The following is a 23,230-nucleotide window of genomic DNA, read 5'->3' as shown; positions in this document are numbered from 1 at the left end:
ATACAAAAATTAAAGAATTTAAACTTAAGTAATTACATACTTAAACATGATTTTTTGTATCCTTACCTTGATTAATAATAAACGTACAAGAATTTGGACCCAAAGTGTCATACAAAGGAACAGCCACCATAGAATGATAGTAGCAAGCTTGCTCTGATATCACACACTAAAAAGTAAAATAAATTTTTACCATTTCAAACTTTGGTGATGGTAAATATACTTGTTAAGAAACATTTCTTTCGCATATCTGTTCTACCTTGTGTTATTTTTGTGTGGTCTTTACAAAGAATGCAAACAATGTATAGATATCTTCAAGCAGATGAAATACCAGAAGTGCTAAAACAAGTATTAGCTGACGAATAAAGTGATAAAATAGATACTTTTAGTGAAAAAGATTTATCCGCAAATTCATGCAATCAAACAAATTTTGTGCAATTTGTGTTTGTGAAGTAGATGCTGATGATGATGATCTTTGTAGGTGTTTGCATTTTGCAACCTGATCATCCTTCATGTTGAAGTCATAGGAATAGAAAGAAAACTAGAGTATGATCATCAAACAGAACAGTATTTTACATACTATTTAATATACTTGTTCTAACATTAAACTCACATGTACATATTCCTAATTATAGGTTTACATAAACTGCAAGTATAAATATTCCATGTGCTAGGTATTATATCCATTACATGTGTGCAATTACCATATCTCTGAAATTATTTCCTTAATCTATTCCCTCATGTTGACTATAATTATGCAACAATTAAGGAAGAGTTTAGAAAAATAAACACAAATTAAATTTGTATAAAAAATATCAAATTACCAAATAGAATAAAGATTCAGAGTGTTGTAAAAAGAATAATGCTTGCTTACAGGAAAAATTGTTACTCGCTTTTCAGAAAGATTAATCATTTAAAAATAGTCCAATACTTTTTACAAGTTGAAGTTATCGAAGGCATTGGAGAGGTAAGAAAGGTAATTTCAATATCCATATAAATTTTGCCAAGTAGGGAAGAACAGCATCTAAGTCAAACCACCCATAAAAACTGAGAATCTATTAAATATTCAATCCTAGCTCTCTTGAAACAGCATGTCATCTATCCAGTCATCTATTATTTATATTATAAAACTATTTTTTATTATACACATTCTTATAATATATCATCTAAGTCAAGGTTTTTCAAACTTTTTTGGCAACTACCACTGTCTAACTGCTGATATAACTGTATTGAGAAATAATAAAATTTGAATGATTAATCTGATGACCAGAGCAGTGAAGGCATTACTCTGAAACTAGTCCAGAGTAATGTCTCAAAAATTTTTCATAGGCAGAGTCAATTATACTTTATTCCTCACTACCTGATTACCCCATTGTTGGTCTGGCCAAACCTGTGATGTGCCCCTCTTACAGCTCACAGGGAACGTAGAATTAAAAATGCTTAATTTGTAAATTAATCCTTAAAATTTGGAATGATACATTTGTCTAATACAATTAGCTTTTTTTAATTTGGCAGTCTACTGTACTGTACACAATTTTATACTTTGTTTGCTACTATGAGCATATATTCCTCATGCAATCTGATATATCTACATGTACCACCAGAGGTAGGCATACTGCACTTCAGAAGTCTATGATATCTTAATATTGCAAATACAAAAACTTAGATACTTATCTTCAGGAGTTAATTCAAGAATCCAAGAGAATTCAAAAGTTATATGATAAATTTTTCCAATTTGTCACATGTGAAGTAATTTAATCAACTTATCAAATTATTTAGAATATATAAGCTTGAAGATAATTGTTATAACTTTCTACAGCTTACCTCTGCACAGTTCTGTGAATAAATACCAACATACGTAGAAGTTCCAGGCTTCACCCCAATGTGAATTAAACCTGAACTGAAATTCTTTATCCTGTTCATTACCTAAATAAATCAATAAAAATAAAACTAATAAATCAACTTCATAATTTTAATGCACCTTATATTAAATATTACAGAACTATAATATATACTACATTTTTCCTAATTAAATAAATATTACTATGCAATATCTGAAATGATTATATTTAATAAACATAAATTGTTTTTATTAGAAAAATTACTACTTTACTTCATTATAGGTTAGCCAATGGTATCCGTGATCTTTGGATGGTCTCCAACCCAAACACCTTCCATCACCTAGAACAAACATTTCATTAAGAGAAACATTCTGTACATAATGAATTCCTAATTTAAAGTGGCAAATTGAGCTCCTACGCAGAAAACTTATTTAACTATCTACTCCACAAGCCAGTGGCTTTCAACCAGGTTGTTGCAACAATTCTTCAGAGATGCATTGAAATATAGTGCCAAGAAGTGCTATAACACTTACAAATATTACTAAATGTATAAAAAGTGCAATAACTATTGATAAAGAAGTAAAAGTGCCACAAGAAAAGTTATTAAGTTGGGGTATCACTATTAGAAAAAGGCTAAAAACACTGCTATAAGGACTAAGCTTTTCCCAAAATACTCATCCTCAGTTTAACCAGACAAAGGAACACAGGACATATTTCTAGGTCAAACAACTCACAAATATTTTCAAAGATACAGCATTAAGATTTGAAAATGGACTTAGAGGCAGTTTGAAATTTAGGCAATTTCACATTATGATTGACTGAATCAATTCAGAGTCATGTTGCCATGACAATAGCAGTAGGTCAACCAACCAGTAGTTCCAATCAAACAGATTTAAAAAATGAAATATTTGTAATTGAGTCACAGCAGTCACAGAGCTTTGAAGCTACAACTAATCAGATTTTGGATTTATGAAGATTTTTTGGAATAATTAATAAATGAAGTAATATAATATATGCAAATCTACAGTATTAGTCTGGTAGATTACAAGGCATTTTTAAAAAATTACAAAAACTTCAATAATTGGCCAGTGTTTTAATTTGTAATACTCATTCTGATTGGTAATAAGAAATCAGTCATCAATATAAGCACACTCAATGCAAATGCTTTTGCTAGTAGTTTGTCATAGTATGAAATTGCCCTTACTCTCTCAGCCAACTGACAATGATAAAATTCTTTTACACAGAAATGAATTTTAACAATTGCTATTTTTGTACAAATATTTGTTAAAACCAAATTAAGTGCAACTTTTTCAGATTATTTCATAGCTTTACACAAAAATACTCATTGACATATTTAAACTTTAAGTAAACCAATAATACAAGAGCATTCACCAATACAAAAGTTATTTGTAAAGTATTAAAAAGCACAAAATATGAAAAATGTTTCTTGCACTCAAGAATAGAACAAGATTAACAGGAACACACACACACAAAAAAAAAAAAAATAATAATAATAAATTGAAGAATTATGGGTCTCCTGGCAAATTTTGATCCAGCTGTGAACTATTGATTCTTGTCATAGGCATCAAGATCACAAACTGCCAATGACTTCCCATACATTCATCAGTTCAACTAGAGTTTTGTAATAATGATAATTCTAATTTCTTCAATAACCAATTTATTATATTATGAAAATTTATCACCCCTTCAGGATATCCAAAAAGTTACTGTGCAGTCAAAAAGATTAAAAAAAATTGAACTCTTATGTACTGTACAATATTGCAGTTTCTCCTACAGCAAATACCAGAAATATCCCCAGAGGCATGAAGACATATCTGCACACAATGTGCATTTTATTGAATGTATTCTACAGGGTGATGGCAGTAATCTTTTCAATGTATTGGGTAATTGCAGCCTTCAGCTCCTCCAGCATATGCAAATTTTCTCATACACCCCAGTGCACCCCAGAAATACTGCAAGTGTAGGACATAAACATTGTACTTATAACTTTAATGTCATTACAAATTTCTCATCACACAGTAACTTTTCAGACATCCTGCATATTTGTTAGTAGCATTGAATGCTTATTGAAATACTGAAACTCTTGCAAATTACTCTTAAAAATTATAATAATGCTTATACTGTATAACACCACCACAATTCAATACACCAATTGGACAATCAGAAATTAATGCCCACTTTTATGCAATAAAACTGTATTAAATAATTTGTTACTAAAGATACAAACAATGCTACCATCTTGTAATTAATATGACTAGAATTAAATTAATAAATAAATTAGAATATATATATGATAAGATTGATGTAGAGCAGGAATTTCATTCAATTATGTAAATTCTATTTGATTTTCCAGACAATTTAGAAAAATAAATGTTATTTAGACTGATTTGATAGACTGTTAGTAAATAATTTTTAAAACATTTCCAGCCAGACGAATGGTAGAATAATCTCGAACAACTTTTTTTTAAGGAAAACTTGAATATTTTATCATAAAAATAAACTTGCAAGACTGCAAAAGCACAAATTGTAAAAAGGTACAACAGTATGTTCTTATTCCCACTATTAATTCTGTGTACAACAGGGTGGCATTCACAAAGCATGCCCCTCTCATTTTTAACACCATTTGGCACTGCATAAAGACAAACATATTGCAACATATCATACATTTTTTATTTAAAACAGACAATATGCTACAGTTTATAAAGAAAAAAAATCAAATTACGATCTGATGTTCTCAGTTATCTTTCAGTTACTCTCTGAAATAAACTTAGACCAAATGATAGGGTTCATATTCAGTTTCAAAACATTCAACAGTTATTATTTTGGAAAAAAACCTACAAAGCACATTTTGAATGATTTGCACTATTATGAGCATTTGGTAAAATAATGTCATTATTAATTATTGTGTACAGCACAAATTCAAAAGGATATATGCTTGACTCCAATAAATATAAAGTTGCCTGTATGAATATTCATTATTTTCTTTCAGTGGATTTATTATGATTACAACATGTGTTGATAACACTCAGTATCTTAACTAAATACTTAATATTGTTTTATTAACCTATAATTGCTAGTGACGGTCTCAGTGACTGAAGATGATGAAACAAACAGTTATGTAGTAGTGGAGAGCTATGTTTTGTTATGCTGTGATAAATCAGTCACTTTCTGAGATGTGTAGCAAGTGGTTGTCTTGTTGTCACTGATAGAGATAATTACATATACAGGTTACACTGATTCTTGAATTATTTACCTTACCAGTGGAAAACTTGAAGATAATAGACAGTGAAGAATTTTTGAAAGAACTTGAAAAGAGTCTTTTTTATTAAGATAAATATCATTATGCACTAATAAATACTGTATATTGGTAAATAAAAAATTTTTTAAATATTTCTGTTTATATCAACATTTTATATAGGGTCTCAGTTACCTAATAGCAGCTGCGTGAAAATTATTTGTTGGTAGTACTTATGAGATTAATCTTGTTAAAAATTTTACAAATGCACCAACCGAGTCTTGTAGTGAGATTCAAGTAAAACAGATTTGTAATAAGTGTAAATTTGCCATATTTATAATATAGTTATTTGGGAGAGAAAAAACTTACCCGAGATTCTTACACCACGGCACATGGCTTCAAATAATGTTTTTGCATCTTCATATAAATATTCTAAGTGTTTTTTATTCTTGCGTAAAAAAGACTCTCTAATACCTTCATCATTCTATAAACAAACAAGTATCCATAAAAATCATCATTACCGCCAGCAACATAAAAATAAAGAAACTTACACTTACCGGTGTGACTTCTGACTGAGTGTCTAATTTAACAGATGGTCTGACCGTTGTTAAACAAGATGATAAATAAATAGTTACGGTAACTGCTGCCGCACCCGCCACAACGATAACAAGTGCCCCAAGAGGCCCACCAACATATTGAAGAATACTATACATATCTCTAAGTATCTGAAAAGGATAAAATGTCAATATAAAAATTGTATTTGAATAACATGTAAAACCTTTTTTACAAATATGTCATTCTTTCAAATAATTATGAAAACCTTTAAAGTCATACCATTTAATCTGAATTTAAAATTAACACCCTCATACAATATTAATATGTAAAAAGCAGGGAAAAGAAAATTAAAAGAAACTTCTTTACTACTGTACTATACTAGAACTGAAATTATTTTTAGTTTAAGATATTTTATGTTTATTTTACTCTTCTTATGATAGTTTTTTACCCAATTTTAATAAACAATAAATTATTACATAAGTCTTTAGTATTATTCAATTAAATTTCACAAACAACCGACAGTTTCCTATTATGTTCTGTTCACAAACAAGGCCAAAACTAGACCAGAATCCTGCCTCTCACCGGAAGCCGTAAAAACAATTTTTCCACCCCTTTCAACACTTAAAGAAAATTCTTTAATTGTATCAAACTTTCTGATCTGTGTATACAAGGAACATCAAATGACTCTGCTAACTCTATATCTAGATTTGTTAGTAAATATTAGAGTAGGGGTGGGCAAGCAAGAGTTCAGTGGGAGCTGAAATGTAGGTTTTGCAAAATGCATGGGAGCCGCAGTTCTGTACTGTCATGGTGGATAGTATGATAAGGTGTGATTTTATTATATAATATAAAACAAATATTGAATTTTTTTAATAAACATATTTTCACAAAATTATAAAAATAATAATAATAAACAGAAATTAACACTTTCAACAAGAGCCGCATGTAACTCAAAAAGAGCCGCATTTGCCAATGTCTGTATTAGAGCATATTTGCTCTGGAAATGTTAAATTAGTGTTAACTGTTTCAGTTGACTGCACTCATTTACAAAATGAAAATTCTTCAATGTTGGACTCATTATTATTGTATAGAGTATTGCTACATGTTCTGAATTACCTAAACAAAAATGCTTTTTTTGCCACAGAAATAAAGGAAGAAATCGAATCTCATCATCATCATCATGAAGAATGTCCTTTTTTATTGAAACATTATCTATCTGATAGAACTGTGACAGATATTACCAGATACAGATTGAATAGTAGAGAATAATGTCAATAAATCAAATTTTGAATGTTAATGAAGTTTAATTCAAACTGCTACACTTTAAACTTTGCTATCATCTAAAATCAATGTTAAGCAGTCTTAACTCCTGATAATGCACATATAGACAAAATGTTTGAGTTTTCTACACAGTTAAATGCATTCCAAACTTCTTTTCTCAGAAAAAAAAAAAAAATGTTTGAGCTTCATTAACAATTCTAAAGTGATAAAAGTTAAAATCAAATAAATAAAAGCATTACCTACCAATTAGCAAATTTAAATTGTCGGTAAACTCTCCAACTATGTTCCTTCTACAGACAGCAAGGCTAATTTTAAAAGTTTTGGCCAGCTGTATTTGTTTATGCAGTATGTTTACACACACAAAAAGCATTATTATAGAAAGACAGACAAGTTTATATTTTCAGATTTTAAAAATTCAATAGTTTAATCCCATTTCTTAAATTATAAAATTACAAATCAACAAAATGATTTGTAACTTTACAAGTCATTGTTTTTTTTTTATCATGGACTGATCATAAGTTTGTCTGCCTGTAATTACTTGTAAAATCAATCTTCACATTTGTAGCTAAACAAATGACAATAACTTCTGTAACATCTTCATTTGAAATAATAAAAAAATACTCAGATCTGAATATGGAAGCTGCATTGATTATTACAATGTTTGTCTAATTGTTACATAAACCAGACTTAACAAGCTCATCACTGCACCAAAACCTAAAGAAATTTTTCAGTCAGACTGCAACTTCCAAAAAGACAGCAAGACACTGGACAATATCTCAAAGCTCACAACAGACTACACTATTCTCTCTTAGTAATACAAAACCAAACTAAAATAAACAATGTAACCAGTCCCCAAAATCCAGTTCTAGAAAAACATATGTTGCATTTGTCAGGTGCTTCCCAGACAACTGATTCCAACATGCTACAGACTCACCACAAACAATATTATGTAAGGATAAAAACACTAAATTATAATTATCCAAGTATAAGTTTTTAATATTTTTAAAGCAGTAATGTATTTGTTTGACTTCTAAAAATATAAGAAAATTTTGTTCCTTCCTAATTTATTTAATATTTCTTTGAAAATATTCAATTGTGATAGTTGAGATAATCATTAGTACACTTCACTTTAATTTAGCCTCTTGTGCATCAGATCATATTTTTCATCACAGCCACAAATAAGGTTATTTTTAGTAGAAGTTATTTAAATTAAATGGATAATTATATAAAAGACAACTTCACTAACAATCTTGCTCCCTATCAGCAATGACTCAACTGACTGGACTGAGGTTAATGCAACCAAAATAAAACAAATAATTTTGCTGGAATTACAAAGGTTGCTTTTACTTTATTTGGTTTTTATAAATAATCTCCATTTGAAAATTATACAAGTTAAAGCAAACTAATCACATATCTTATACACAGGGATACTGGGTTTAAGGGGTACTTATTAACTTTAAATTTTCTCCACAAGTGAGTATAATTTAAAGATACTAAAGTATTGAAGTTAATATAACCATTGAGTGCAATATCAGTATACTAACAAGCACCCAAACTTTAGACTAATTCTATTAATAGTTGCTTGTGACCCATTTCATGGATTAGACAGTTATTAATGTTGTTCTATGAAGTACCTCCTCTTCTGATCTCAAGTATGATATTGAAGATCAGGTATCAAATATATAAGAATAAGGAAGAGGCAACCAATTTCTCTCATACAGATCCAGGACTACATTGGAAACACATACACTGTTATTCAATCAAGATGACCAGACAATAAATATTGGGTTGTTTCCAGTTATACCAAATATGCTCTTCTACAGTAAGAATCTGTAAGATGACAGCTCCATCACGTAACAGATTAGCAAAGCTATGCTTCAGTACCTAATAGAAGCACCCAAATTAATACCAACCAAAGTTTGTAATTAACAAATGAATGCAAGAGTTTACCTCGACTCCAAACCTGGAAATAGTTGATGCTCCTGTAGACAGACAAAACATTTAAGTTTATAAACTGCTTGTTTCACTTATGCAAAGAATGTTCCTAAATCAATAAAAGTATTTTGTAAAGTTATCAATTGCCAGAAACTAATTAACAAGTAATAAGAATTTTTTCTGTCTATTTTGTATTCACCATTCACAAGGACGTTCCTCTTATGAATGATGAAGATAGTAAACAGAAAATCAACAGTCATTTAATGAACACACACATTTTAATTTGTGGGAATGTTCACTGAATGACTACATAATGAATGTAAAATTTCACTTAAAATAACGACAAGTTAAATTTATTTAAAACAAAACAACTGGCGATATAATGGCTCACTATCATCTATGCACAGCAAAAAATTTCTGATGAATAATATTTTTAACCACAAAAAATGTTTAGTTTTACTTGAATTCAATTTCTTTATTATTAAATGACCAAGCATTGAATATATATTAACATATGAATATTCATTCTGTTTTACCTTAAATGTAATAAAATATTTTTCTATTTATTCAGGCCAACTTGATGCAGAGAATCCAGAGTTTTATCCACTCTGCCACTAGTTGTCTCCAAAGAAACAAGTTAGCCTATATAACAGCATGCTCTTATGAGAATGGAAACACAGAATGTGTATGTTGATGCCTTTCCCTTATCATATACCTTTTGCCTTATAGAAATTAAACAAAACAAAATATACAGAAGATATTTTATTCTAATAAACAGTAAAAGTAAGGGAGCTGGACTATTTGCAAGTCATTTCTTCACAATATATAATTAAATATGTTTTCAAATTAAAATTTATTATGCAAAACTTTTTTATTAATTTATTACATGTAAATACATTTTTACAACATACAAAAAAAAAATTATTGCAATGGATAGAAATATACAAGTTCATTGACATGTCCTACATTATTAAAACGTATTACAGCTTAATGTTTATCAATGAAAATATCAGCATCATCAATTTAGAAAATTAACTAATTTCCTAAAGATTTAAAGAAACTTTCAATTTAATTTATATACATTATTGTTTTTCTTAACTAAGAAAGTACAAAATTGCATCACTAATTACACATTTATTTACAACACAAATTGTTACAAAAAAAATTTGTAATTTGCTTTTAATTATTTCTATCTCGTTTTGTAACAGACTTCAATTTCTGTTTTATAGAAAACTTGTTCTACTTCGCTAAGTAAAAGTATCAAAACTATGATGAGAAATACATTTTATGTTACTTTAAGTTTATTATATAAATAAATAATATTCACATTAATTATTTTGTAATTCAAATGAATAAAAGTTGATCTTAAGTCTGTCCTGTAACTCTCATGTCAATATACCTACTGATAAAATGTATCAATAACCTTTCACTCAAGCATTGAATTACAAACTCTTAAATGTCTTTCTAATATCTTGCATCTATACATTTTAAATATATTTAAAATAAGAGAGAAGCTAACAAATTGTCAATCATCTAATATGAATCTAAGACTACTACTTTTCATCATATAAATCCTACATCAAATTTTATTTAAGTTTGTTCAGCTAGTTCAATATTGTTTGTGATGAACAAACAAACTGGCCAATGCTAATCAATACAATAGCACATGCAAAATAAAATATTTTAATTTAGAAATGAATTCATCATCATTTTAGAATTTATGCTTATTTTAAATTATAATCTGTGAAAAAATCAAATACAGTCTATATTTTGAACATGTGTAAGACTTCTAGTTACTAAACATTAATAGTAAAATAAAGCAGTTTTCTAACAATGTTAACTGTGTGGACAGCAACATTTTCATACCATATGATGTCCTTAATATAGGTATACCTCGGGTTACATCACTTTGAGTTAAGTTGTTCTTGATTATACGTCATTTTTCAAAAAATAATAATAATAATAATAATAATAAATAAAAATCAAGTTTAAATAATTTTATTCGACTTTAGGTCTGTCTGCCACAAATACTGAAGTCATAATATCACTAGAAAAGTGTTAGAAGCACATAAAATCAAATTACTATACAATAAATATGATTTTATATTCTTTTATTCTTATTAAAATATGAACATTTACAGGAAATGTTAATACTGTACATCATAAATCCTAGAGAACAAAATATAAAAATATCTGACTCTGTGTTGTCGTCTTATTTAGCAATCTTTATTGGTAAATTTAACGTAAATTACCTTATTTTCTACTATTGCAAAATAATTTTAATAACTGTATTTGTTATTTAACCTTACAAAATCATTTTATTTTATAATGTCTTAGAGCAAACCACATTCACAAATAAAGAGTCCATGATGTACTGTAAACAATCGCCAAATTGTAAACATGTACATTTACAAGTATGTACGTACTGTACATGTATTCGTAAATTTAGATAAATTTTAGTTTTTAATATAGTACAGAAAAAAAGTAATTTGTTTGTAAGCTTAAAATAGATTCTTATTAACCATATATTATTAAAAATGCATTAATAAATAAAATACAGAACTGGAAATGGTTATTTGTGGTTAGCGTAGTGACAAGTAAATTCGAAGACAAGTAAACTAAGTCGCCTCTCCTGGAACCAATTATCGATGTAAGATGAGGTATACCTGTATATGTTCAGTGACACTAATTGCTGAACATGTTAAGTTTATACCATGACATACACAATTCATTCATGTAGCTACATGTCTAACTTGAGACTGAGACACCCAAATTTGAATATGAATTCACTTTAACTGTGAAAGTACTTGTTAGATTTTAATGGATAGTTTTATTTGGAAACTAACTATCGTTGCTAAGATTTGTGAGACAATCTGATCAAATTAAATAAACAAAACAAAAATGATGCTATTTATCATCACAGATTTGTTTGAAATTTCACGAGTCCTGTTATTCTGACAAAAATAAATTTCGGCAGTAGTTTTAGAAACAGGAAAGTAGGATCTCAGAATTTTAGAGTCTGATACACAGAAACACACACTCTCTAATACTCAGTCTTGATCTAGCACCAGCTTTGATCCATTACAATTTCAAGTATTGTATCATTTGTATGATATAAAATTTACCTAAGTCACATTTAGGATGGTACACTAATGTGAGCTAGAGTACTCCACTTGCTCTAAATTGCACTGAATTGAAAAGTGGTACTGTGTTCATCAAAGTAAGATTGATCTCTCATGATCATATTAACCTGAAGGCAGATCAATTTTAGAGTTACCAACAAGAATGGCTTAGTGCATTATGGTGCCACTAGTGCTCTAATGTAAACATGACGATATAAAAGGTTTCTCACAAGTCTACACTTGTTTAGAGCATCTTGTAACTTAAAACTGCTACTAGTAAATTTTGATACATTTTAATATTTACAAAAATTTACGGCATTACTTTAATTACTTTAAATATGCAACTAGAAAATTTAAATATTATTCGGTTGAATTATATATGCAAATGAACAGCCACTATGATTCACAAATTTTCGTTTTTGTTAGTCATTAGTATAGTACAACACAGTTCAAACTGCACAGTACAAGTTTCTGGGAATAAAATTTTAATTTATATAATCAAACTTATGAAAAATCAGATACTTGCCTAATGACAATTTCTAGAACAGTAACTCAATTACACTGTAAAATTAGAGGTCAACATTACTGTTACAATGTTTTAAATTTAAATGACTAAACATATATTTGTTTCCAAAAGAATATAACTTGTTAAAAGTCTGGTGATCATTAATTCAGTAATATTTAAATGATACATTATCTTAAAATTCAAAGCTATTTTGATGTGGTAGCTGTTTTTTGGTCTCCTCTTCAGAATCAAAATCTGATTTCTCATTAACTACAACAGGATGACCAAACACATTCTTTTTAAGAGTATTATATTTTGTAGGAATCCATATACTCTACATTATTTCCATAACTTCAAATAATAATTTCAATTTTTAAGCAAAAAGAGTATCATCTTTTAAAATTATTTTTTGAAATCATTCAACCACCATACATAGTGATAATTCATGAGCAATGGCAACACTGATTTGGTGCATGACTTGGTTTTTGATTTCGAAAAAATATCATGTTTGAAAGTAGCTCCATTGTTGCTATAAAATAGATAAATATTTGAAGTGGTTCTCATTGTTGATATCTGAAATTGAACATTACTTGCATATTTGGGAATGTTATCCCTCATTCAGAGCTTTAATTTTATCCATATCTTATTTTAATCTCTATCCCTGCTTTAAATGCTTCCAAAATAGTTTTCAAGATTTCCTAATGTAATCTTATATTAACTTTTTCAGCAGCACCACTTTACTGTATGTAGTATTAAAAAAAATAAAGTTTAGTTGTTCTAGTACTGAGTTGCGTATCTCAGACCAAGCCAACATCTATCAATACTGTTTTGTATCCCCCTGTATATTCTTTTGAATCAAAAAATTTTTATTCGCATTACCTATAATAATCACATAGGTACACAACATTCCATTGCATTATTCAGGCAGTAGGCCTACAAAATTAAACTTAGTATTCATAGAAATTTAAATTTTGTAAAACTGAAAAGTGAAGAATACAAGTCAATTATAAAAAGATCTAATTGCAAACATTTACATCAGATGAATCTTGCCTTAAGAAACCAACTACTGATAATTTTTGTTAAATGCTGTTAGGCATATTAAAGCAGATCTAAATGATGGCATAAGACCATGTAATTTGCTAAATGTTTCAATGCAGCTGTCCTCTCAATTTTTAACAGGTGGTCTATTCTAATATTCATAAAGTGCATTTTAGATTTCAATTTTAATTCACATAAAACATTTGAGTTTAAAATAGAATTTGTCACAAATATAAACTATAAATCCATAAACACAAGTGAGGAATTGGATGGAGATCCAGATAGTATAACTAGATATGCATCTGCATAAGCAGGAGTTGCAGGTCTGGGCAGATTTTGTTTCTTCCAGCAATTTTAAATTAAAAATTAATTTATTAAAATTATCATGAGATGGCAGCCTAACAATTTATCTCTAATCAAATAACTTAACATCTAATTATTAAATTAATATTATTATAGCTTGATAATGTGACCAATTGTTTGGCATAGTTACAAATATTTGTTTAATCTCCACAAAAGTAATTTTAACTGATATAGCCCATTTAAAAAACAACTTAACCTATGTGGCCTAATGCAGCAATTTCAGTGTTGTGCATGTTCCATTTACAACTCTAACTGTTCCACTAAGAGTATTGAAAGTATTTATATATACAAAATACACATTGATCACATCTATATCAACTAACTGTCCATTAACTATTATTGATAATGAAAAATGATCTATAACTGGAGGCAAATTATAGTTCCTACAGATAGTTCCTAAACTGTGGCTTAGAATTAGATTTTGTTTTTACAAGTGGCAAGCCCAATCATCTCTGTCAATTATCAAGATCAAAACAGAACTGATGGAAAACATTTCAATCTTTGTCTTAATTTTGCCACATATGTATATCAAACTTATAACTAACTATATAATAATTGTCAATTATAGATACATGTATTTTGTGTGCATGCACGGATCAATTGCTTCTATGTTATTAAATGTGTAAAAAATTTGCTATAAATTTTCCTTCCATATTTTTATTACATTGCTAATCTATAAATTTCACTTACAAAGTTGCAGGAAAAATCCTGATGTAATTATTGCATCAGTTCATACATTCAAAAAAAAATCATTGAGAATAATCTTTGTTCAAGGTCTCTAAATGTAGGTTTTAAACAATACCATTGTGTAAATTTAAAAAACAAAAAGCTATTAATTAATTAAACAGTAGAAAGTATCTTTTCCTTTTATATCTTAAAATTAATTTTTCGTGTAATTGAATTCAATATTAGGAGAAAATTCAGAAAAACTTTATAAAATCTATAAAGGCTGTCTATAAATTAAGTGTTCATTTTTATTAAAATTTTTACTGTCTTCCCTTGTCCAAGTTTCGTTAACCCCCTCCCCTTTTCAGACATCCAACAAAATGCAACACTCCTTAAAATCTTTATCACTTTATGAATGATAGATACTATAAGTAAAAATGAAACATACAAAAAATTTTGAAACATTCATTTTATTTCATGCATTGTATTAAGTCCACTGAAGCTCAACCTCCTTTGGCTGGTTCTTTAACTCTTTGTAAGTTTTAATTTCATGATTCTAGAGTCAGACAAGATATCTGGCTCTGTACAGCTCTTTTTCAAATGAGTATCCATTGATGTTCCAAAAGATTTAGAAGAGGCTACAGCACAATGTTTTCTACATCATCCTCTTCTTTCCTGCAGATATATAACTGAAACAGATTTGATGGTGAATGTCTATATCAGATCCATCATCATCCAGACAACTGGCACAAACAGAACAAAAGATCCACAGACTTTTTTCATTTATCCATATCTACTTTACATAAGACTGCCCCATTGATTGCATGTATATTTTAAGGGATAGGTAAGTCATGTCTTCAATGACTTATTAGTGACATACAAGTTTGTTCTTATAACCCACTCTGTTCTTATCACTCACTAGTCATGTAAATAAACTATCAATTACTAAAAATAGTTCTGTAAATATTTTCTTATTTCTTCAAATGTCAGGAAGTCAATGAACTATTGTACATGTACAAGTAATTAAAAGGGAGGAGATTTGCCAATAGTATATCACTGCACAACAGAGGAAGGAGCAAGTTAAAAACTGAACACTTAATTAATGGAAAGCTCCCATAACTATTTTATTGGGAATACAATGATTTTGATCACATGCTCACTGCTTGAAAGCATTTTAATGAATTCACTAATGGAGTTGCTTTATACTTTTCCTAAGTATTTGACAAAGATAAATCTGTTTAAAGGAAACAAACTCGAAACATAAGTTGTTTCTTATTTCTACATATCACATGTTTGTGTATATATACAAACATCTTGAAGCCTAATGTTTTAACCAAACCAAATGATTGCCACATTAAATTCGTAAATTAGCTCGCTTTTAATTATGGCAATTGTTTGGTTTATCAAGTGTGTACATGTATTTGTAACTTGTAAGGCTAAGCAATATACAGTAAAAATGATAGATGTAGCTTCCATATAGCAAATAATGGCTAAATTACATAAATTAGTTATAATTTATTTTGATAGATTTCTAAAATTCTATTGATAGAATTTTCCAAACAAATTTTTAAAATTTTCATTGTAATTTAAGCTATTTTGCATTCAAAACACCAATCAACTCTACAGAATAAAATTTTGAAAATCATATTATGTAGCAACATCATAACAGAATGCAATTTTCCCAAGAGAAAATAAGTTCTTGTTAAATAAGTGACAATTAAATTAACCATTTACTAGAACTTTAAGAAATTCAAAATTATAATCTTTCATGAAATAAAATTAATAATCTTGAAAATAGTTTAAACTGAGTGCCAATGATGTTACTTGAAATTAAAAATTATTTAAGAAATAAATTTAAATATTTTATTCTTTCAATCTTATAAATATCAAGATAATGTGTTATTTATCAGTTTATTATTGTTAGGAAATTAAATCACCAATCATCAATAGGCCTAATACAGGGGTGGCCAACTTTTGTGCACATAAGATCTACTTTTTATCGTAAAAATGTGTCATGATCGACTTGTTGTCATAGGCATAGTCTAAGCGGGGAGGGGGGAGTATGAAATACATACTATGTTTATACACTGTGTTTCAGTACAAAGTGCACTCACTGCTTATGAGTAGAGTCATAACTGCATGCATACAGTTGTGTTCGGTTACAAATATAATACATTAAGTCAAGACATCGCTAGCGATCGATCAAAATTGGCTTGGCGATCGACTTGTTGGCCACCCCTGGCCTATAACATAAAAACATTTCATACAATTCCATGCATTTAATATTCTTTCCGGAACTTTTATTTTACACCTGTATGTAAAATCCATTTTAAAAATTTGAGAGATTCTTCTATTTTTTAAAGTCTTTGATAAAGTTAATAAGTAATTACATCATACCTCTACAGGAGTATAAAATTTGATAATTACAATGTTAAAGCAAAGTTCTGATACTGTTCTGAACATAAGAATAAATGCATTAAATAATGCAACTTCAAAAGTGGGCAAAGTTTAAAGAATGCTATTTTCAATCCTGTTAATTTAAATGGCCATCTTCAGGTATGGTCAATCGAAAGTGAAATACAATGTTGGTAAGGAAGTACGATAGTTTCATCCTATTTTAAAATGTGTTTGAATACAGTAGGATGTACAAAGTAGAAGTAGCTGGACTATTCATCTAGTTTGATGTAAAACTGAATGAAAGGGTGCTACTTGTCATGTAAACAGAAAGAAAACTTTCAAACTTCCTGTTTTGAACTGGTATATAGCTGAATGCAACATAAGTAATATTTGTTTGAAAGCAAAAAACAATGGCTTATTTTTAAACATTTCACTGTATAAAGGATTGGCAGTATATATGTGGAAGTAGGATGCAGTTTGTGCAGTGATATCACAGAAATGTGTAATATATTAATAGCAGCAAATGAAAAGTTTGTAGCAATATCACTCTTGCAAAGTGAAACCACACATGAGCAAGAAATAGAATCTCTCACTTGTGGGACAGAAAATCATGAGATATCGTGTCCTTGCAGATATCTGACATTTATTTTTATCAAGGTTTCACATTCTCACTTTATACTGCATGTGCATTAGCTCCTTAGCTCATTTTTGATGTGTGTACAATTCAAATATACCTTCTTCAGTGTATATGGGTGAAAAGACAACGATTGAAGTTTCCTTACAGAGAAATTAATTTAGTCAATGGTTAAAAGAAAAAAATTCACCAAAATAGAAATAGTAAACATCATCATCAATCCATTTCCTTTCTACACACTCAAACAAAAGGGAAAGTTTAATGCCACTGAATGACAATGTAAGTGACAAGCAAGATATGTCACATTCTGAAGTCAATTGAATTGAAGTCAATTGATCTCTTGTTAATATCTCTTACCAAAAACTTCACTCATTTGCATGTACTGTACATGCTGATGAAATGTTTTTAAATCCTCTCCAGACTGTACTTTTCCTTTTAGTATGCAAGCTACATGTTTTACTATATAACACCATATTTTTTTGCACTTTTCCACTTACTAAATAACTATAATAGTCCAACAATTTTTGCAATTTTTAAATGATTGCTTTGTATAATAAATTTCATCTGCAAAGTAGCCATGCTAGTTGAGTCAAGAAATTTCAGGCCATTTTTGTGGTATCACTGCTAAAGAGATTGTGTAGTTCAAGGTCTAACAGATCAGGCCACTCCAGGTCAAACTGCTTAAGCTTTTGATGTTTCCAAATTCAATTCCATTTTGTCTGACATCTTCACTTCCTCAGCATGTTCTGTGTGGAACTTGCTTAACTTTTTCTTCACACCAAGCTTTAGCCTCATCATCCAAAGTATCACAAGGTCAATAAATGGCAACAGTTGTTCAAAAGAGTAAGGAAATTTTGTCAGGCAAGAAGAAGAATTTTGAAAACAGTGTTCTTTAAACTTCACCCACTGTTAAAGTTGCATTGATTAATACAGCTAACTACTGTAGTGGCTAGCTCAACCTTAAAAATTAAGTTTTAATACATTTATTTTGAATGACTATTTCAAATTTTAATAAAAGAAATTTTTAAAAAATTCTCCAGAAGATTTTTTTTTTATTCTTTGATAAACTTAACAAGCAACTGTTATTCATCATACTTGTATAGATTATACACTATATTGATGATGACTAGCCTAATAGTCACGTAAGGAAACAACATTTTTCTATATATAAAAAGAACAGAACATTAAATTTTACCTTTTAATATACTCTTTTCTCCATAATCAATATAAAGTTTACTTCTACAGTGTTTATACACATAATCAATAAAAATATCAAGCCAGATTGATCTTCTCACAACTTGAATACAGGACAACACAATATAAATGAATGTGACTATACAATAATAAACTTCTATTTATTCTATTTAACCGTTCCATAAATCAATAGACAAAGCAAAAAAACAAAACTTTAAAAATCAATTTTTTCTTTCTATATTAAATTAATTTTGAAAATTTTCACAATAATTATGTATAAAGAAACATTTTTCTACACAAATCACAAGGAAAAAAAAGTCCGCTACTTCCAAAAAACATGAGATTAAATGTAAAAATTCTAATCCATGAAAAACTTAAGATAAATTTATTTTTGAAAATGTGTGTATGTAATCAACTTAGTTTTTTGTATTTTTCTGATAATTTACTAATAAAATTTTACCTCCTAGATACTAAATATAGAGGTAAGGAAATTTAGAGAAAAGATCTTTAAACAGCTTTACATACTTCAATTAAGCATCATAAAAAAACTAATGGAATACATTACATACAAACTCATACATGACATTACTGTGCTATTTTAGACATTTAAACTTGTTTACAGAAGAAACCAATTGAATTGAATAAATACAATTCAAAACAAAAAAACCTTTAATTAAATTTAGCTATATTTTTATGCACAAACATTTTCAACCATTTTAAGGGACCATCTTCAGGTTCTAGAATGCAAGTAAAAAAAACTCATTTGTATTTTGATCATTTATATAAATTATAAAAACTTGATACTTCAATATTTGCCAAACAGTCTGCCAGATTTTATTGGACTATATCAGTCTACTTAACCTTTGCCGGATAAGGTATTTTTATAACAAATGGATAAGGTGAGTCCAATGGACTTAGCCTTAATTCTTTGGCGTTTTATACCATACATGTTTCTTTTGTACTACATTATTCTGAGTTATATTATTAGTACAAAACATGTTTTTTATTAATCCTTTGAATTACATTATGCCAATAAATTTTATTTGAACTTATTTTTATATGTATGGCATATAACTCTTTACTGAACGTTGAATGCATAAAGTATTATTGCATACATCAAAATGTTGTTTTTGTATTCGAGACTTGTTCGTAGGGCACTTGAACATATTCAACATATTAATCTCAAACAAAATACATTTCAAGTTACTTGCTGGAAATACATAACTTTGCAGCAAGTAACTTAACACTTTAGTAGTTCACTAAAAGCAAGACACAGCACCTTAAAACAACAGCAATTTGAGTCTGCACAATACTTTTCATCTGTCTCAACAAGAGAAATATACATGTCACACAGTGAGTCTATTAGAATTACATTATTCGTATGAAGACATATTTATTTTAAATTATATTTTAGGTCAATGTACACAAAATGCATTATTATTCTAGAATAAAGTTTTGTAAATATAAATTGAAAAATACATAAAGCAGCAAGTAGTAATCTTAAATCGAAAAAGAAATATGAAAATTAATATGCTGAAATGAGTCCAACAGACTCACCTTATCCAAACGAGGGTTAATGTAGAGCGATAAACCTAGCAGATCATTTGGCAATGTTTGTGTATTAAAAAGTAATTGGCTGTATTTAATGATCCTTGTTTTTTGGCTTTTGTTTATAGTAACATATTTAGAAATCTTGTATCATCTTTCTATCTATTTCTCTGGATGACTTCTGTTTGAGCTACACAACCAATTTTGAACCAACAACAGCAACCCACTAATTATCATGTAGTATTAATTCAAAATGTCAGAACACATGCAATAAATCAGCATTGCTAGTGGCTGTCAGATGTGCAAAAAGTAGGTGCCAATCAAACTTGATTGGCACCTACTTTTGCTGAAGTGACAACAGGTAATGCAACAAATGATAATAGGCATCACAAACTTGCTTTTTCTTGATGCACTGTATATGCATCTGCCTTAAGTCTGGGTTACTTAAGCTTAATTTTGAGGGTAGGGATGGGGTTATAAAAAATTATAAATGCTAATAACAAGTAAAACAGTCATTAAGTCTGATCCTAATGGAGATACACACAACCCCTTTATCTCTCCATCCCCTCAACCTTTAATCACCAAAATTTAATGGCATCAATCCCCTAACAAACTAACCTCCCTGTAAAATTTCAAAAATTTTTGACAAAAAAAACAGGGTGAACAAAATCGTGCCCCACATACACACACTAACATCCATACATACAGAAATTAACCGCAATTTTTTTTTTGCATTTCTAGACATTTCGAGGGGTCCTAAGTCCAAAAACGTAAAAATCTTGGGGGATATTTTTCCTCTGTTATATATAACAGCTGGAAAGTAACTAGTTATTCTTTCTACCCTGTTATTATAAATATTATTAAAAAGATATGTTGAAGCTACCTACAATATTTTCTAAACAAAAGTTTATTGAAAATACCATTATTTAATTAATTATGCATTTATAATTATAGATTATTAAATCTGTTTACAAAATTGAAAAACATTAATTTTTCTTTAAGTGAAAACAAATATTGATAGAATAAATTAAAGTGCAACAACACTGAGATTTCATTTAATTATTATTTATAATTTACAAACTGCTTAAGTAGAAAAAAAATTTAGAAAATTAATGAATTAAAAGTAAAATTATAATTTAGTGTATTAATCAAAGATAAAATACCAGATTCCAGTAAATGTAACTTGATAATTTTATGATTATCAATGCATATAAACATTCTAATTATAATTTTTAATTTATAAATATTAATTATCAGAAATTTAAAAAAAATGTATGTTTAAAAATTACTTTTCTGACTGAAAGAAATTTAAAACAAATTTTTGTTAGGAGGAATTATGAAAAACATAGAAAAACTCAAAAAACTCTTGCTTTGGAGTTTAGAAGCAAAAAAGTCTAGAGCTTTCAGACTTTTATCACTGACATTTAAAAGATCATAAAATAATGTTACTATGGTAACGTTGTTCTATCATCATTTGAAGTTTACCATGATAGAAGATTATTACCATAGTAACAATGTTCACTAAGATTTTCTAATGGCAGACATATTTCAAAAAGCACTAAAACTTTTGAAAATATAGTTTTTACACTCATAAAAGTACTTTAAAAATAATAATAATCACAGTTACATCAATTAACAATGAATACATAAAATTAAAATATTCATAAAAAAACATGTTTAACTTTTTGTAACATAGGTGATTAAAAATAGTTATTTCATTTACTTAAAACTGTTTACTCATCATCTGATAAGCAAAATTAATTATCTGCAAGTCAACAATTTTAAATCTGGAATATTTAAGCAGAGAAATTATTTTTAAACATTTTTGAACTTTAATCAATTCATATTAAATGTAAATTTAATTATGTTAAGATTTTGAATTCTTGTATTTTTGATTCAAGACCATGTTAATTTTGTTTACTTTTACTCATGATATATCATTCTATTTAATCCTTACCTTATTATGCCATAAAATTGTTACAATCTTGATTTATAATCGTATATTTATAAATGTAAGGAAAATTGACTGCCCAGGAATCACTATTTTCCTCATTGATTGTCTAAACATAGTCATGAGTCAAAGCAACAATATCAACCTCTTGCAAGAACTTTTGTAACTACTATAGTCTATACCAGACACGGGCAAATGCGGCTCTCGGAGCCACATGCAGCTCTTGCTGAAGGTGTTAATTTCTGTTTTTTATCATTATTTTTACAATTTTATTTTTATAATTTTGTGAAAATATGTTTATTAAAAAAATTCAATATTTGTTTTATATTATATTTATATTATATAATAAAATTGCACGCCTTACCATACCATCCGCCACAACAGTACAGAACTGCGGCTCTCATGCATTTTGCAAAACCTACATTTTGGCTCCCACTGAACTCTTGCTTGCCCACCCCTGGTCTATACTATAAGCTTGCAAATTAGAAAAAATTGTTGTAAATAATTGTTGTGCCAATCAATGGTTAGGAGTTTTGTATAAATTTGAATAGTATGTGACTGACTTTTGATCTTCATGTCTGTTGACAATGCCAAAATTCTTGTATTATTTTGTCCATTAATACTGCATATGACAATATGATCTGCATTTAAAACTGCTTCTCTTTCAATTAATGAATTTGATCCTCTCTCAATACTTGTCAAAATGTCAGATAAAGAAACATCAGCAATACACAACTTAAATCAATTCTTGATTTAAATTGTGTATTGCTCAGGCTAATGGACTAGGACAGGGGATTCCCACATTGTTTTGATTGTCCAACCCTTGAAGGTTTCCTCAATCTTTTATCAATTACACTTTCTTGTTATGATATGACACAGTTAATAATAAAACTTGATAAGACATTATTAATCCTTCACTGTTTTTACAGAAAAGATCTACTTAGTTT

General features: G+C 28.5%; 1 protein-coding gene across 4 annotated transcripts in view; it reads right to left on the bottom strand.

Moving 5' to 3' along the window:
• LOC136970187 (long-chain-fatty-acid--CoA ligase 5-like) overlaps positions 1-23,230 on the bottom strand; it is a 53,244-nt gene that overhangs the window by 22,423 nt on the left and 7,591 nt on the right. For 3 of the 4 annotated variants that reach the window (XM_067264604.1, XM_067264605.1, XM_067264603.1), the window contains exons 2-6: positions 5,646-5,819; positions 5,464-5,578; positions 2,111-2,178; positions 1,822-1,923; positions 67-166 (exon numbers count right to left, since the gene is read on the bottom strand). In XM_067264604.1, coding sequence (XP_067120705.1) covers positions 67-166; positions 1,822-1,923; positions 2,111-2,178; positions 5,464-5,578; positions 5,646-5,807 — 547 coding nt within the window. In that variant the 5' untranslated portion in view covers positions 5,808-5,819. The remainder of the gene's footprint in view (positions 1-66; positions 167-1,821; positions 1,924-2,110; positions 2,179-5,463; positions 5,579-5,645; positions 5,820-23,230) is intronic. The other variant, XM_067264607.1, reaches the window with a different exon arrangement.

The sequence above is a fragment of the Centruroides vittatus genome, unplaced genomic scaffold, assembly GCF_030686945.1.
Source record: "Centruroides vittatus isolate TY-2023 unplaced genomic scaffold, ASM3068694v2 contig_19, whole genome shotgun sequence".
Lineage (NCBI taxonomy): Eukaryota > Metazoa > Arthropoda > Arachnida > Scorpiones > Buthidae > Centruroides > Centruroides vittatus.
The sequence above is the reverse complement of the archived record's forward strand: the minus strand, read 5'-3'. Positions and strand labels throughout refer to the sequence as shown.